This window comes from Elephas maximus, chromosome 26 (assembly GCF_024166365.1).
Source record: "Elephas maximus indicus isolate mEleMax1 chromosome 26, mEleMax1 primary haplotype, whole genome shotgun sequence".
Taxonomy (NCBI): domain Eukaryota; kingdom Metazoa; phylum Chordata; class Mammalia; order Proboscidea; family Elephantidae; genus Elephas; species Elephas maximus.
Window position 1 is genome coordinate 25,626,280 of NC_064844.1, and position 17,710 is coordinate 25,643,989.

Genomic DNA, 17,710 nt, shown 5'->3' on the forward strand with positions numbered 1-17,710 from the left:
TAACACAAAAGTGTTAATATTTGATAACTTTAATGTATATTGATTATTATGTAAGAGTGAGATATTAGTGTCCTATTCTTGACTTAATTTCCTGAATTTGACATTGATAGTTTTGTATTTGATTTTTACTGTCATTTTCGGTTAATATTTTGCTTAGTATTTTAAACTTCTAAATTTCTAGGTGGCTGTGCTGCTAATGGATACCCAGGGTGCCTTTGATAGCCAATCAACTATCAAAGACTGTGCAACAGTGTTTGCTCTGAGCACTATGACTAGCTCTGTCCAGGTGAGACACAAGATTACACGGTATGTTCAGTTCAGATAATCCCAATATCTTTCCCTTTCCTCAAATGCCTTTGGATTGAAGGAAAAAAAGGAATAAAATCAAAGAGTTATTTACATTTCCCATTGGTTGTTTACATTTCTGTGCTTGCTGCTTTGGCTCACAACGTAAAATTTTATACTTTGAGTAGTTACCAAGAAAGTGATAAACCAATAGCCAAGCTGTGTGTTCTTTCACCACAGAATCTTTTTTTTTTTCCTTTTAAGAAAAGAATATTACTGCATGTTATCCTTAATTGAGTGTAATTATATGATTGCCAGATGCAGTAAGGTGTGAGGTACATTTTTACTTTCTGGTTAAACAAACAAACAAAAACCTCAAGTAATTAAACTTGAAAGTCTAGTTTTCTACTTGATATCTATGACAGCCGGTGCTTAATTAAACTAATGGAGGTAGAGATACAAGAATTAATTCCTATTTAACTTAGTAAACCTAAGTGATGCTTTTATGATATACTAAGGATTTACCACACCTGATTCATTTACTTTTTCACTTATTTTATGTCTTAATTGTATTTTTAAAAACATTTTTATTGTGCTTTAAGTGAAAGTTTACAAATCAAGTTAGCCTCTCATACAAAAATTTATATACACCTTGCTATATACTCCTAATTTCTATTTCTATCCCCTTAATGAGACAATCTGCTCCTTCCCTCCACTCTCGCTTTTTGTGTCCATTCTGCCAGCTTCTAACCCCCCCCCCCCACCGCCCTCTCATCTCCCTTCCAAATAGGAGATGCCAACATAGTCTCAAGTGTCTACTTGATCCAAGGAGCTCATTCTTCAGCAGCATCTTTTTCTGTCCCATTGTCCAGTCCAATCCCTCTCTGAAGAGTTGGCTTTGGGAATGGTTCCTGTCTTGGGCTAACAGAAGGTCTGGGGGCCATGATGACTGGGGTCCTGCTAGTCTCAGTCAGGCCATTAAGTCTGGTCTTTTTATGAGAATTTAGGGTCTGCATCCTACTGCTCTTCTGCTCCCTCAGGGGTTCTCTGTTGTGTTCCCTGTCAGGGCAGTCATCAGTCTTAATTGTATTTTATGCCTTAATTGTTCTATCAAGTTCTGGTCTCTTCAAGCTAGGCTATCTCTTTTCTGTATACTTTAGACTAATTCGATTGAATTAAATTACCACGTCATTATATTTCTTTGCTTTCTCTTTTCTGAGGTCATCTGTGGTTGATATTTCTCTGGCTGAAAATGAATTACTAAGCATAGTGCTGGTGATGGTAAATGTATTAATTAGGTTTCTCCAGAGAAATAAAACCAATTAAACACGCATATGTGATGGGGATGAGGGAGAAGAGGGGTTGATTGATTTTTAAGGAATTGGCTCACACAGTTGTGGCAGCTGGCAGGTCCAAAATCTGCAGGTCAGGTGCAAGGCTAGAAATTCTGGCAGTCTTATACAGTCTTAAGGCAGAATCCTTCTCCCTTGGAAACTCCAGTTTTTGCTCTTAACGCCTTCAGCTAGATTGCACGAGGTCCACCCACATTGTGGAGGTTAGCCTGCTTTACTTAAAGTCACCTGATTTAAATGTTCATCACATGTGAGTACCTCCATAGCAACATCTAGACTAGCGTTTGACCAAACAACTGGGCGCCATAGCTTTGTCAAGTTGACACAGAAGGTTAACCTTCAGTGTTATCAAGGAGTATAATTGCAAATACTGGGGGGAAAAAAAAAAAAAAGGTATGTGTAATCCTCCCAAGATAAGAAATTGTTGACTGCAGATCATGGGTAATATCACAGTGTCTTGGAGTTTTGTAATGCTTTTTTAAAAAAATATCTAGAATATAAGACCAATCTATAAGCTCCCATTTCCCTCCTTCCTCAACTTGAAGTCTCTAGCTGTTGGTGTGGAAAGAAGGTTTGAGTATTAATTTGAGCTAAAGAATCTTTTTCAGGGTTGGGGAGGCAACTATTTGCTCTTTCTTTAAGCCCTGAACTCTAGTCGCCACCCACTAAATGATGCTATTGGAGACCCTCAGAGCCCTTTTTGTTGTTGTTGTGCCTTTCTTTTGGCTGCTAACCAAAAGTTCAGCAGTTTGAATCTGCCATGTGCTCCTTGGAGACATTATGGGGCAGTTCTACTCTGTCCTATAGGGTCTCTATGAGTCACAATCAACTCGACAGCAGTGATTTTTTTTTTCTTTCTCTGATCTTGTAAGCGGGCACAGCTGCTATTCCCATGAGACTAGTAGAAGCCACATCACTGTTGTCATATCGTGGCCTTTCAAGTTAGTTGGCTCTAGGGTCGTTGGACTTGCCTTAAATTATGAGAGTCCTAATACTCATCCCTTGGCTTCCTCTTGTTTATTTATTCAGCTTTTTGATAGTAGAAAGAGGCCTGGCTTTGGACAGCCACTTAAGTAACTCAGCCACTTGCTTATCTGTAAAATAGGATGTTACCTGTCTTGCCTATCTCACATGTGGTTGCTGTGGGCAGTCAGAAGTGAGATTTAAATGAGATAATACATAAGAAATGGCTTTGTAAATGATAATTGACCAAGAAGATAAAAGTTATTATTGCTTTCTTCCTGACCTTTGAGGCTAGGTTTCTCTCCTTACTAAAGATATCTGGCTGATAAATCAGTGACAAATTGATCTTCTTGACATTTATTCTTTCAAGAAATATTTATTAAGCACCTATTAAGTATAAGACAGCATGCTAAATCCTAATGATCTGAAATGAACAAATCCCCTTCTCTGTTTGCTGTTTGTAACCTGGCCCTAACAATGAAAGGATCTGGATTTCTCTTTTCTTGACCTCCAAGTAGTTCAGCTAGATTATTACTTATTTGCCATTAGAACTAATTGTTCTATCTTTGGAGTAATCCTGTTTACTTAGGTGTAAATTATTTCTTAGCAGAGGTAACTTAGGTAGATGTCCAGACTTTTCTTCTCTGGCATCCCTGGGTCACCTTCTAAAGACATGGCTCAGAAGAACTGGACCTAGTGAATCTTTCTCCAATTTCCCTTCCTTGAGAATACTTAGATGTCCATTGTCAGACCTCCATTGAGAATACTTAGACCTCCATTGTCTATGTGCCTTGGAAAACCTCCTAAAATATGGCAAGAACGCCACCTACTGTTAGCCTTTCACTTATCACAGGCAGACTTGAAATTTTCTGGTTAGTGTTTTAGGCTGATGGGTTTATTTAAGTGAGAAGAGAATGACATTAGAGTTGGTGGTTGTCAAGGCATAACCATCTGATTGTATCAGGGAGGAATTTATCTCTGTATCTTTGAAGTTATCTTTGTAGACCTATTGCCCTTCACAGTCACTGACTTAGAAAGATGGCTGTAGAAACAATCTTGCCTTTTTGGGGGGGGAAATTATGTCATAACATTAAAGAAATTTTGAAAAGAGACTTACTGGGTCATTCACCATACACATGATTTTTATGTCTGCTATTTTCTAGGCCTTGTATGCATGTATTCCTGATTTTTACATAGTTTACCACACCTCTCCTCCCTTAATGTTTTATCCTCAGTGCTGATAAGGTAAAAGAGAAAATCCTTCTCATGAGCCGCTGGTTAAAATGCTGCTTAAGTAGTTTATTTGTGCTCAGGTATAAAACAGCCCTCATTTCCACAAGTAAAATTATACACAAGCTGGGTATTTAAAATAAAACACTATAATAAAAGCAAAATAAATTGTGTTTTAACAGGTATATAATTTGTCTCAGAATATTCAAGAAGATGATCTTCAGCACTTGCAAGTACGTATGTTTCAGATAATACATGCCAAAATAGTCAAAATTTGACTTCCACTTTATTGTGAATTTACATCTAGGACTAAATGTTACATGGTTTTAAACTGATTTACAACTTCTAAATAAAATAAATTTCAGTATATACCCAAAAAAAAAAAAAAAACAAATCCGTTGCCATCAGGTCAATTCCGATTCATAGCGACCCTATAAGGCAGAGTAGAACTGCCCCATATGGTTTCCAAGGAGCGCCTGGTGGATTCAAACTGCCGACCTTTTGGTTACCAGCCCAAAGCTTAACCACCATGCCACTCGGGTTTCCAGTATGTACTCAGTGTTAGAAAATCAAGTGCATGGCTTTCAAATGGTTTTAAGTTAAGGCTTTGATATCTAGTTGTATATAAAATAGTTTTACAAATGTCTTTTTTCAATCTCTTTGGGACAGTATTTTAAATAACTTGATTTAATAGTTATTTACAGAGTACGGCAGGCTTGCAATGGAAGAAATCTATCAGAAACCTTTTCAGGTAAATAAGTTTTTTTTTTTTTTTAGCCTACCTCAGGTTATAACTTTGAAGACCCTAGGATATTACAACAAAGCCATTTCTAGTGACAAATTTAGTGGAGTTGAAACTAACCTATGATAGTGTCATCACTAGCTTACTTACCAGTAGTAGGCTAACAGTATAGGAAATGAAACAAATGAATCTAGATTGATTCTGAATAGTTTTATTAGGATTAAGAGGGTGTTGTTTTTCTTAGATATCATTTAATTCTAGGACTGAAGACAGGGAATTTAACACAGCCATGTAAAGTTTGTTTTACACATGCTAAAAACTACACCAAAATATTATGAGTTTCTTTTTTGTGGTGTATTATAAGTTGAAGTTAGTCCTGTTATTTCTTATTTTGGTTTTATATAGGAAGGTCCCAGAATTTATCATATCTTCTCCATGTCTCCCACTATCTCCTTGTGTTTTTTTACTTAAAAGCCAGAATATGAAGTCAGAAATGACTTTGGTATTTGAGAAGCGTATGCTCAGCTTGCTTCTGTGGAGTCCTGTCATTACAGAGATGAAGACACTGACACCTCATTTCTGATAGTTTATTTTTTGAAGTAGGTGCAAGTTATAAGTTAGCATTAGTAGTATTTGATCACTTGCAGTGACAGTAGTGGTGAGTGACTATCCTTTTTGCTTATCAGTGTGTGAAGTCCTTCCTATATGACAGCATTGCTGGTGATTATTAGTGTTAGTGGGTTTACATTGATTCTGCCCCATTCTTGTCTGGCTGGTCTGGCTCAAGCAATCACTTTTATGAAATACTTTCCACTGTGTATATGAATGAAATAATACTGTTTAGACTATATCAGTATTTCTCAGTTAGGGGTGATTTTGCTATGTCTGGAGACCTTTTTCATTGTCACAGCTGAGGGAGTGGGCTTGCTATGGCATCTAGTGCATAAAGACCGGGAATGCCGTTAAACATCCTGCAACGCACAGGACAGCCACTCACAAAAATTATCTGGCCCAAAATGTGAATAGTGCCAAGGCTGAGAAACCTGAGCCTATATGAATAAAAAATCATGTGGAAATGGCCTCATTGACACCAAATCTGTAATCAGGCTAAAGTTAGCCATCTAGAATTAGTTGTCTTCTTTAATACCATCTTGATTCTATGCCTTTTAGTCATTTAAAAATAGCCTGTATTATTCTTTGTGGTGACTCGTTCCTTACACCTAGTGAAGTTCTTGAATGGGAGGTGTTTACTTGGTGTGGGGGCTGGGAATGTTGATTTAGGTAGACTCTTGGTGTGGATGACTGCCAGCAGTACTAACCACATGGTCTACTACAACTTTTGATAATGATTGTTTAGGCAGTAAGGGAGGCTTCAGTTACTAGAGTAGCAATTTTTCATGTATGTAAGAAATGATTTATACTTTTTTTTGTGTGGGTAGACATTGATGTTTTTGATTCGAGATTGGAGTTATCCTTATGAACATTCATATGGTTTGGAAGGTGGAAAACAGTTCCTTGAAAAGAGACTGCAGGTAAGTCCTCAATTCTTACAGAGGAGATCAGAAGCCCCAAGCCAGGCGAAGGGGTGGGTGTCTGAACTGCTGCTTAGGCTACTAATCTCTATATTTCATTGGAATAAATTATCCCAAATTATCACAGGTGACTGTATACATAACTGGTGAAAAGTAAATTGTTTCTACTCCTTCCAAAGTGGACAGAGTCCTCGAATTAAAATTAAGTAACAAGTATTTCTCTCCAGAGCCAACTGCCCCTCAGCAAATCAATATGAATAAATACTGGAATGATACACGTGAAGAAGACTAGCCATGTGCCCTACCTAGATTGCGTATACGTCTCCTTCAGGCCCAGCTGAGCTGGACATTTGGGACAGGCTGGGTAATGTGCACAGATGACGTGAGACCCTCTCTCAGAGGAATGCTGTCTCTCATGGAAGGGCAGCTTAGAGGGCTGTCTTAAACTAATAAAACTAATTATTGATAACTGGCACTAGGACTCAAATATCTAGACTCCTGGCCCACACAATATGCCACACCAAAGCATTCCTGAAAAATAACCTCACCAACATGATCTTTCATTCCTGAAGATGCCTTCCTGTGGGAATACTTAGGGAACTCACAGGCCAGATGCTTACAGACTATCAGCTACTCACATACTCGAAGATAAATGATGCTCCCTTTATTTATAAGGAAGAGAGTTCGTGCCTGATTAATAAGATGCCTTGCCTGTGGGATGGCACAAATATCAGTACTAAGAGACTTGGAGTACAGTATAATTTTGTTTTTCCTAAAATGAGATTAAAACCAGTTCTTTCTTGGATTATGTGAAAGGTATTTCTAGACCCTATTACTGGAGGTGATTTCAGTCATCAGGGTTTTCTCTTGTCACTTGGAATTACGAGACAAGAAGGTTTTTTAACTTCTTACTGAAGCAATACGTATATACATAAAACTGCTCAGATCATAAGCGTACAGCTTTATGAATTTGTACAAATGGAACATACACTTACAACATAACCTTATATACGCTTATAGCCTGCAGAGGCACCCACCTTTATATACTACCACCCTTTTTAGTCCTATCACTATCCTGATTTCTAATAGACTTTGTACTTCATATGAATGGAATCACATAGAGTATGCAGTCTGTGTCAAGCTTTGGTTGCCCAACGTTATGTTTCTGAGATTAATCCCTATTGTTGCATATAGTTTAGTTCATCTATTCTCATTGCTGTGTGTTTTTTTCCATTCTGTGAATGGACAACGGTTTTTTCCATTCTACTGTTAGTTGATGGAAATTTGGGTCGTTTCCAGATTTTTTCTATATGATTGGTGCTGGCTTTGAGCATTTAAATAAGTCTCTTTAGAATGATTTTTGAGAAGAGCCTTTGGGAGAGTATGTGAATTATTTAGGGATAAGTGAGTGATTATTCAAAATGTTTCTCAGTTTAGGATTTTCTTCTAGGAAATACATAGCAGTCTCTCTTCCCAAAACTCTCTGCTAAATAACTTAAATCATAGTTGTGTGGAAAGAGCCCTTAAATCCTAATAAATTTCTAAGGTTCTTTGGACCACACTGGAGCTTTTCACCTTAGCTTTTATCTTTGGCCTAGGAGCTGACCTTTTGTTTGTAGGCATATTACTACTTTGTTTTGTTTTCTTTTCCAGTGCAAATTCTTAATGTACTTACTGGTTTGTAAGCCACCGCTACAACTTGTTATTCAAATGTTAGATGATACTATGATTAATTGTTATTTGTGTTTTTTGGTATCCCAAGTAGTTTACTTAAGAAGAACATCTTGTTTAAGATCAGAAATCATGTTCAGAAATGAGCCTTTAGTAATATTTTTTGTTGTAAGAAAACACTCATCTGGAGTAGCATCTGAGTTAAGTATGTGTGCACACGTGTGTGTGTACATGCATGTGTACCTGAGAGACATTTTTCTTGTCTTCTCTTTGCGTCTTTACCCTGTTCTCTTCTGCCCTCAGGTAAAACAAAATCAACATGAAGAGCTACAGAACGTAAGGAAGCACATTCACAATTGCTTCTCAAATCTTGGTTGCTTCCTTTTACCACATCCTGGTCTTAAAGTTGCAACTAACCCTAGTTTTGATGGGAGACTAAAAGGTGGGAATTCCCATTCTTGCTAAAGTCAGAACTTATATTTTAGTGGCTGAAAGGTTTTATTTTAAAAATATTTGATGATTGATATTTTCCGTCTTAAGCTGGAGGACATTTTGAGATTCATTAATGAGGCGGTTGTAGTGCTGTCTGTCTTTCTAGCTTTCTGTTGATTGGTTTGCAGCCGCCTAGCTTAGTGGTTAACCTATTCAGCACTGGTATCCTGAAAGTTATTTTGAAGGCTGAGAACAGTTCTTTTCAATATTTCATCTGATTGCAGTCTACTAAAAAACATATAGCAATTTAATATGTTGATACAGTCAGATTTCAGTCATAGTGTAGTATCATTTTTTTTTCAGATTACTTTGAACGTGATGGCAGAAGGCTTGAGGATTGATGAAACTTACAGTATGGGTGGAAAACAATATCCAGTGTTAAAATTTAACCTCATGAATTGTTTGCCTCTTTTGAAAATAATATTTTAGTTAGCATTTAATGTAGAATTTGTTTTGGTAATCCACAGTTCATTTTACATATTTTTTGAGCTGGCAGAATTATTGGGTATTAGGGAGATGGGCTAGAGTTAAGGGGGAGACTATTTTATTTTTTCCTGGGAGATATGGAGTGTTTGGATATGTTGTTTTTGTTTTTTTTAACAAACCTACTTAAGTACCGTAATAGATACTGTGCACTATTATTTTAGGAAATAGAATTTTACTTCTTTACTTTTTTTTTTTGACTAATATATTGGCTAATTTTATGTCCACTAGATATTGATGAAGACTTTAAACGAGAGCTTCGAAATCTGGTTCCATTACTGCTTGCCCCTGAAAATTTGGTAGAAAAAGAGATAAGTGGATCTAAAGTCACTTGTAGAGATCTTGTAGAATACTTTAAGGTAGGCAAACTCTTAACTTAAATGCCTTTGTCTAAGTTAGAAGTGTAGCTCACTTATGACTGTTTCAACTGTATGTACAAGAAACTTCTTTATTTAAAAGCAAAAAATAATTTAAAATTTATTTTTCTGCCTTGAATTAGTTATAGGTGAAACAATTTTAAAGCTGTTTAAGAGATTGTAGCATAAAACCAAAACAAAAATAAATAAATGAAAATAAAAGATTGTAGCAGACTATTTGCATCTTCTAGACAGTGATTTTGTTTGTGTAATTTTTCTCCCTTTTCACCGGCTTTGGTGTGGGAGAGAAGAACCATTTATCACAATATCACTCTAGCAACATAATTCAATATTTGTTAATGAGTTAAGTAAATGATTCAGAGTTTGTGTTGTTTTCTGTTTACTCTTCTCTAGTCTTTATAGCTTCGGGCTACTCTTGCTTGCCAGAGCGTGACCACTGTACAGGGTTGTATTTATTCATAATAGTTACAGATTGGTGGAAGGGAAATACAGTTAACTAAAGAGTGTACTTTTGCTCACTTAGTGGACACTCGACCACTCTCGTCCAGTCTTGGTTAAACTATGAATTAATTTTCAGCCAGTAGAAAACTTACATGGACGATTCCTGTATGGGCTTACTTATAAACTCCCATCTTCTCCTTCTTATTCTTAAACCACAAATGAGATGACCTTTTTTTTTCTCGAGCTGAAACATAATAATTGAAGCTGGAGTAATACAGAATTAAAAATATCTTCTGAGGTTTTTATTTGAGATATTGCAATAGAGGGGAATTGTGGCTTTCTTTTCATAAAGTGGATGGCATTTTATATATAACTTAAATATGAGATATAACTTTTATTCAAGTTGGAACTATATCTAGAAGCATTTTTCTAGGATATTATTTAACAATGTATGTGTTTAATAATGTTAAGAATAGGGCTAATTTAATAGGAATATGAGAATAATGTATAACTTTTAATGCCTGGGATTTCCTTTTAATGGTACAAATTATTCCTATATTTAATGGTTTTCTTTCTTTGGAGATGTAGAGCCAATTTGCACAGCCTGCCAACATAATAAAATTTGTGTCTTTTTTAGGCGTACATTAAAATTTACCAAGGAGAGGAACTTCCACACCCGAAGTCCATGCTTCAGGTAGTGTGTATGTGTGTGTTGCATACATACATTTATTTATTCCTGTACCTATTTTTACTACTGGCTTTAGAAATAAATAGTTGAAAATGGATGGGAGGTGGGAGGACCTTTAAATTTTTTTCCAGTGCTGCTTTACATACAGATACATTTTAGATACTTAAGGCAATACGTGTCACAGGTTCTGGAGTTTTTATATGATATTTTGCAACTGTAGATTGTAGACCTTGCACATGAGCAGGTTTGGTGCCTTCTCTTCAGATGCGCAGAGTTTAGAGAAATGCCTGTTGGCATAAGGTAGCTGCATGTGGGCATCTCTGACTAAGCTGCTTTCGTTCTCTGAGTCTTTGACAAGGAGTGGTGTTTGGAATAAGGCTTATTTTCTCTTGGTGTTAATGATCTATGGCTGCTTCTAGTGAAGATAGTTTTTTGTTTTGTTTTTGTTTTTTAAAAAGCGGTGTTCTTTTGGGACTATGTTATTTTAACTCAGCTCATTCTTTTTTAAGATTTTCCACTCTGAATAATTTCCCAGTTTTATAGTGGATTAAGCTGGTTTTTTCTTAGTAAAACTCACACAGCTAAGCCTTTTTGTGGATTTGAAAGTGTCTATTGTGTAATATTGTGTAATATTGTGAGATAACCATATGATAATTCTTGATTCTTTGTATCCGGAGATTAAACACATTAATTCTTTATCGATTTTCCTGAGCAGATTATTTTCTACAAACCCGTTTTAACATGGAGAGGCAGTCTTCTTAGAATTATCGTATCTTTTATGTCAGTGTTTTCTTACTTAGGGAAGGAAAACTGGGAGTTGGTAATATTTTTCTTTGGTTTATTTTCGTACTTGTCCATAACGTATTATGTTAATCAATTATAGACACATTGGATATTTTTGTGTGATAATTGGTACATTTTGTCTTATTTTTTAGGCCACAGCTGAAGCTAATAATCTTGCTGCAGTAGCAGGAGCAAGAGATACCTATAGCAAAAGTATGGAACAGGTTTGTAACTGAAATTTAAATTTGACGTTAGAGTAGGATAGCATGTTTTTATATTTAAAATAATTAAACTAATTTGTGCTCCTTATGTATTGTCACAGAGAGCCCTGGTGGTGCAGTGGTTAAGCGCTCAGCTGCCAATGAAAGGTTCGCAGCTCGAACCCACCAGCCGCTTCGAGGGGGAGAGATGTGGCAGTGGCACCCTGCTTCTGTGAAGATTACAGCCTCGTCAGCTCTGTGGGGCAGCTCTGCTGTGTCCTGTAGGGCCGCTCTCAGTCAGAATTGACTCAAGGGCAGTGGTTTTTTGTTTGTTCTTTAATGTATTGTCGTATTATAACCCATCGCGATAGAGTCGATTCCCACTCGTAGTGGCCCTATAGGACACAGTAGACTGCCCCCAGGGTTTCTGAGGCTGTAATCTTCACGGAGGCCGACTGCCATAGCTCTCTCCCGAAAAGGAGCTGGGGGGTTCAGACCGCCGGCCTTCTGGTCTAGCAGCCCAGTGCTTTAATTGCTGCGGCACCACCAGGACTCCTTATTGTCACATTATAGCATGCCCTAATTCCCCTTTATCATCTTCACTGGAAATAAGCTATTTCAATATAATTCACGTGGTTAGAGTGCAGAGTACAGGTGGCAAGTTATTATATAAGCTACTGCAATCCTTTCTGACATATGATTCAGAGTGCTGCTATTTGTAGCCTCTGATGTAAGTCATATTATCTTAAGGCCAATAACAGTTCCTGTGCTGTGCTTGCTAACTCAAACATTAAAATACCTTTTTATATTTTACCTGCTCTCTTCTCAGCGGTCTTCTAGCACTATTTTGTTATTTGGTGGATCAAGTAAAGCGAGGTACAGAGTGTAGTGTAACTTTCTTTGTCTTCCCTTTTACTGGTATTAGTCATATCTGAAAAATTATTTTATCTTATTCAGTTAATCATACAAGAAATAAACAGGTTGCGATTTCATGTGAGATACTGTAAGCAGTTTAATTAACTTTATGAAGCTAACAACTGGGAACAGGGGGCTGGTTTCGAGGGTCAGTTCCAACATGTCATTTGTCCTGCTGGAACCCTGTCTGTACAGGTGTGCGGAGGGGACAAGCCTTACATTGCGCCTTCAGATCTGGAGCGGAAGCACTTGGATCTCAAAGAAGTGGCCATTAAACAGTTTCGTTCTGTCAAAAAAATGGGTGGAGACGAATTCTGCCGTCGCTATCAGGACCAGCTTGAGGCTGACATTGAAGAAACCTATGCAAATTTTATAAAGCACAATGATGGCAAAAACATCTTCTATGCTGCTCGTACTCCAGCCACACTGTTTGCCGTCATGTTTGCTATGTATATAATCTCAGGACTGACTGGCTTCATTGGCCTGAACTCTATAGCCGTCTTGTGTAACCTTGTCATGGGGTTAGCACTGACATCTCTGTGTACTTGGGCATATGTTAAATACTCTGGGGAGTTCAGAGAAATTGGAACAGTGATTGATCAAATTGCTGAAACACTATGGGAACAGGTTGGTATCTGTCTTTTAGTTTTTCAGTGACTAATCTCATTATCCCTATGATTTTTTTTCCTTCAGTATCTGCACACCTACCTTTTCCTTTATATGAGGAATATCAAAAGGGTATTTTCTGTTTTGTTTGGATGCATGATCTGAATGTAAAGTATGAATTGAATTTTTTTCTTTAAAGTCATAATTTTAATGTATTTTTGTTAGCCTGAATCTTTACTATCATCTGGATAGATTCCTACTTGTAGGTCTGATCATCCCTGACAATGAGCAGGGCCAGACTCTGTAAAGCTCAGGGAGAGATGTGTGAAGGTAAGGAAAAGAGGCTTTGGAAATTCAGTGCTTTAGGAAAGCAAAAGAAGTGTCTTACTAATACTGGCAAGAAGCAATGCACTCTTTTATTCCAGGAAAAATATTGATGGTAGACAGGTCTTCATTGCCTTCCATAAAGACAGTGTTAATATACTGCAAGGAAGAGTCCTATAGGGATTTCTTAAACCAAAAAAGTTTGGCTTCTGTACTTTGGAAATGCTAATGAACAAGCAAAGCTCCACAAGCAAAGAATCAACTTCAATAATAATCTTTTACCTCAAACCAGAATTTAAAGTCAGGCTGTGAATTCTTCCCCAGCAAGGGTCTACTAAGGAAAGCCATGTCTGTATCTGCCAGCTGTGTCCCGGAATTGCCCATGTGCAGAAAATTCCACGGAGATTGTCATTAAAATGATCATTGTGAAATACTTGGGCGTCACATCAGAGACCAGAGTGAAAGCTGCAGTTATTACTGATGGACAGTATAATAGCATTTTCAGATGCCACTTCTGAGCCAACGAAGTATTGGGCTTATTCCAAGATTTAGGATATCAAAGTCCGTGTTTCTTTCACTTTAAATTCAAAGACTGGAGAAGTAAATCATCTTTTGAAGAAAGTTTTTTAGATGTTGACTTCTGTTGTAAGAATATCATTATTTTATAAAGTGATCCACTACATTAATTTGGTTTTTGTATTTCCTGTTAGAGAAATGCTGTCTGTTCAGATCTGATTTGGAAGTTCACTTGTGTGGACTTGGGTCGGATATTTGTTTAATTTAAATTTTAATCTCTTGAAAAAACTCATTACTTTGCGTTCTTTGCTATCTTTTAGTAGAAGATGGATGAAAAACTATCACAATCTCACTTTTTTCTTTTCTAATATTACCTACTTTAAAATTTTGGACTATCATTCTCTTCGACATGAATTTCAATAATTATACAATGGGTTCTTTTGAAAAATACTCATCTCCTGTACAGCATTTATTCTAGGATTTTAGAGGTGCCATTATTACAAAAACCAATTAAATGGAAGAATCTAAAGTGTGTATACTGATTTTCAGTATAGTTGAGGTACGGTGATCACTAGTCAGAGAGGATCTGTGCTGTGTCAACAAACCGCGTCTAAATTTCTTTGCATTTCTCTTTTCTATTGCTTCAGAGGAGTCCCAGGAAGGTGAGAAAACCTACAAAGTCTCAAATTCTTGTAGTCTTAAACTCTTTTAACTTCAAGGCACTCTTAAGCCATTCTCCTAACGAGTCACTCCGTGTTCTAGGTGTTTTCCAAACTGTTTGAAGTTACTAGACGTCGAATGATTCATCGTGCTCTTTCGTCAGCACAGCGACAGAGACTGTCATCCAACAATAACAAGAAGAAAAATTAGACAGTATTTTTAACTTTTTTCTCTCTCTGAAGTGTTCACACTATACATGTAGGACAATAAGCAGGACCGTCTGGGCCGGTCTGCATAAATGCTGTATACATACCAGATTTGATGCTGCATATAGGGTATGGAATTGCACATCCATCTCATAGGAATTGTAAATGGTTTGAATAGGAGGAGAGTAATTTTTGTTGCATTATAAAATGTCTAATTGCATTATTTGTAGCACCGTAACTTTTTTTGGGAGAAGCATCCTTTTATTTTCCGCCTTCCTGGTTATTTTCGTCATTGCTTTGAATTGAATTTTTATATCTATTTTTGTATGTGACTCCTTTTTTACCTCACGTTTTTGTTTGTTTTGCACATGTCTCATGCCACAGGTGTTGAAGCCCCTGGGTGATAATTTGATGGAGGAAAACATAAGGCAGTCTGTAACAAACTCTATCAAAGCAGGCCTGACTGACCAGGTGTCTCATCATGCCAGATTAAAGACAGACTGACACTTCATCTCCTCATGGACTCCACTCTCCCTTTTTTTCATGCTTGCTGTACAATGAGAACTCAAATAAAAATAAACCAAAGTTTACAATCAACTGTAGAAGTAGTTTAGTGTAACTGGCTTCACAGATAGCTGCCACAGAGTGTGAAAATTGTTTGCTGGTTGTAAGCATTCTTTCATCGGCTCCGAAGACATGAGCTTGGCTGAGGAGCATTAGTTTATCATGCACATTTGTGCCATGTTTTTTTTCTTTCTTCTTTTTATTAATCTAATGTTAGTGAAACTTGTCTTATGTAAAAGGATATTTCAGGGAAATATTTTAAGAAATATATTTAGCATCTGTTTAACACCATATCCCACTGAAATCTTAATTTTTAGAGAAGTTATGAATCACTGTATCAAGAATCAGATTGGAATGACAATGAAGCCTTTATTGAGCCACTACATTAAAATTACATATTGCTTTACTGTCTTCAATACCAGTATTATGTAAATGCATGTATCAGAAACTTCACAGACATTACATGACAGCTCTTGTAGCTAAGAAAGTGATTCTGAGGTGTACGTTTGTCTTGCCTTTTTAAATTTATAAACCTGCCCTAAAAGGAGATGCATATCTGGGAAACTGAACTGTCTTTTTTGCAGTTTAGCCTTCATGTACATAAAATATGCCATTAATTTTATTGGGGGAGAAATTCCATCCAAAAATGTTGCCTACAGCTATGAGTTAAGAGTGTCTGTACAGTGTGTAGCTTTTATTTTCTAAAATCACAGATAGGGCATGTATATGAATTATAAATATATAAATACAATTTTGTATTAAAAGTTTTGTAGTTTATGACAAAATCTGGTTCTGTGGTAGGCTAATAAGTACAGTCCCTGTGAAGGAATGTTTGTGGCTCATGTCAGTGTGTGAATGCATAGACAATTTAAAGTTTTTGATAAATTTGTGATATTTATGTTCCCTAAGCACTGCAGTCTCACCCCCCCCCCCCCAAGGGAATTCACTGGGAATGTTTGTTGGTGAAATTTTGTCCTCTGTTGCATTTGAAAGTTATTTCCTGTAATTTATTTTCAGCATATAATTAAAAATTTGTTGTATATATAAAATGAAACTCGTGATTATTTTTTAAGGAATCCTTCAAGTATGTATTCCACTTCATAAACCATATTTGTTTATACTGAAGAAGAGCATGAGCAGGAAACAGTCAGGTGAGAGCTCCAAGGTGTTAGACCTTGAAGCTAAGCTTGTGAAAAGTTAATTTTCCGTGTCTCTCTGGTAGGGAAAATGTGATTAGCCTAGGTGTAGCTGGGGGATTTATTCTTTTTTTTTTTTCTTTTTAAAATGTGGTATATGTAAGGCTAGCCTTTTTTGCAATACTTTTGTGGCCTTCTTTATGAACACCTGTTAAAGCACCTAGTTTGGTTTTTAAGTGAAAATTCAGATGTTGGGTTGTATGCATGAAAGCTCTAAATTTACTTTGGTTGGTATATCTTTTTCCCTTCAAATCCTGTTTTTATATGGATTGTATTGTTTCCATCTGTATTAAATTGCTTCCAACTTATCTGTTCTTAAACATAAAGAATTCACCTGAAAAGTGTCTCTCTTTATTTCGTCTACCACCCTGTTTAATGAATGCTGTGGACTGTTTATGAGGGAAGAAATAAAAAGTTTGTCGTATAATAACAGTTCTTGTGAAATTAAAGGCTTATGTAGCATACTTTTTATTTGAAAACAAAGTTGGTGAAATCTAGACCACTGGATTTCTTAGTATTTAATGTTGGAAAGAATGTTTGTCCCAAAGAAGATATAATTCTATAAAGGTTATCAAGAAAGCATTTTGAGTTTCAGCTGGAAGACCCTGAAGTTTGTTAAGCAAGAAGAAATAAAAAGGATTAAAGACCACCTCAAAACTGTTGACCCAGATAATTTGGCATTAGTACATTTTCCTGTGGTATAATTTTTTTTTTTTTTTAACAAGCATTAATTATTTATTGAACTGCTGCCTGTGCGGTATAATTTTTTTTAAGTAATCTATATTGCAAATTAGGTTTTTAAAAAGTTGATTTTCTCAATGACAGATGATTTCCTAATTAAGATACGAAGTCCAAGACAAATAATTTACTTTTGTTGAAGGGACAATTAATTGTGACCCTGCTATTGAGCATGACCTGTGTATTTCTCATGAGGATACCGAGCCATCCTTGGTTCACTGAAATATTTTCTAGAATGAAATAGCAGTATTTCACATCTGAGGGTTATACTTCCAGAGAGCTCTGACCTGGGCTTGCTTTAGCTACTTTCAGAATTGAGCCAGGCAGGCTAGGGACTTCACCCTGGGCTTTAGGCATGAATGCTGCTGGTCTTAGTTATATTACTTTATTATAGATTAAAAAAAAAGTAGTTTTGATCTTAACCTGGTGAAGACCTATTAAAATATACCATAGGATTCCAGGAAGCACTGTAACATGTTTGTTAGTGGTTTACTATATAAATATTCAAAATGGCTTTCAGAAAGTTTTTTTTTAAGTAGTTGCTTAACCTTTTAACTAGGGAAGAGGCTTTTTGTTTAGCTGCTTATCTGCTACTGTGGGTTGCCTGGATCTGTTGTACACACCTTTTTGGCTTCATTAGTTTCCTTCATGGCGTGAGTTCCCACACTCTACCTTGACCAGAATTGATCTCTCCATGTAAGTGTTTTTCTACTTGTACCGTAGTTGTGGAGTGATGACAAAAATCA

At 36.5% G+C, this 17,710-nt stretch overlaps 1 protein-coding gene across 3 annotated transcripts in view; it reads left to right on the forward strand.

The window, feature by feature from the left end:
* ATL2 (atlastin GTPase 2) overlaps nt 1-16,567 on the forward strand; it is a 65,990-nt gene extending 49,423 nt beyond the window's left edge. For 2 of the 3 annotated variants that reach the window (XM_049870305.1, XM_049870306.1), the window contains 10 exons: nt 182-286; nt 4,013-4,063; nt 4,525-4,581; nt 6,012-6,104; nt 8,079-8,217; nt 8,982-9,109; nt 10,206-10,262; nt 11,192-11,263; nt 12,350-12,781; nt 14,851-16,567. In XM_049870305.1, coding sequence (XP_049726262.1) covers nt 182-286; nt 4,013-4,063; nt 4,525-4,581; nt 6,012-6,104; nt 8,079-8,217; nt 8,982-9,109; nt 10,206-10,262; nt 11,192-11,263; nt 12,350-12,781; nt 14,851-14,970 — 1,254 coding nt within the window. In that variant the 3' untranslated portion in view covers nt 14,971-16,567. Of the gene's footprint in view, nt 1-181; nt 287-4,012; nt 4,064-4,524; nt 4,582-6,011; nt 6,105-8,078; nt 8,218-8,981; nt 9,110-10,205; nt 10,263-11,191; nt 11,264-12,349; nt 12,782-14,247; nt 14,263-14,362 lie in introns of all 3 variants that reach the window. The other variant, XM_049870307.1, reaches the window with a different exon arrangement.
* Nucleotides 16,568-17,710: the final 1,143 nt, after the last annotated feature.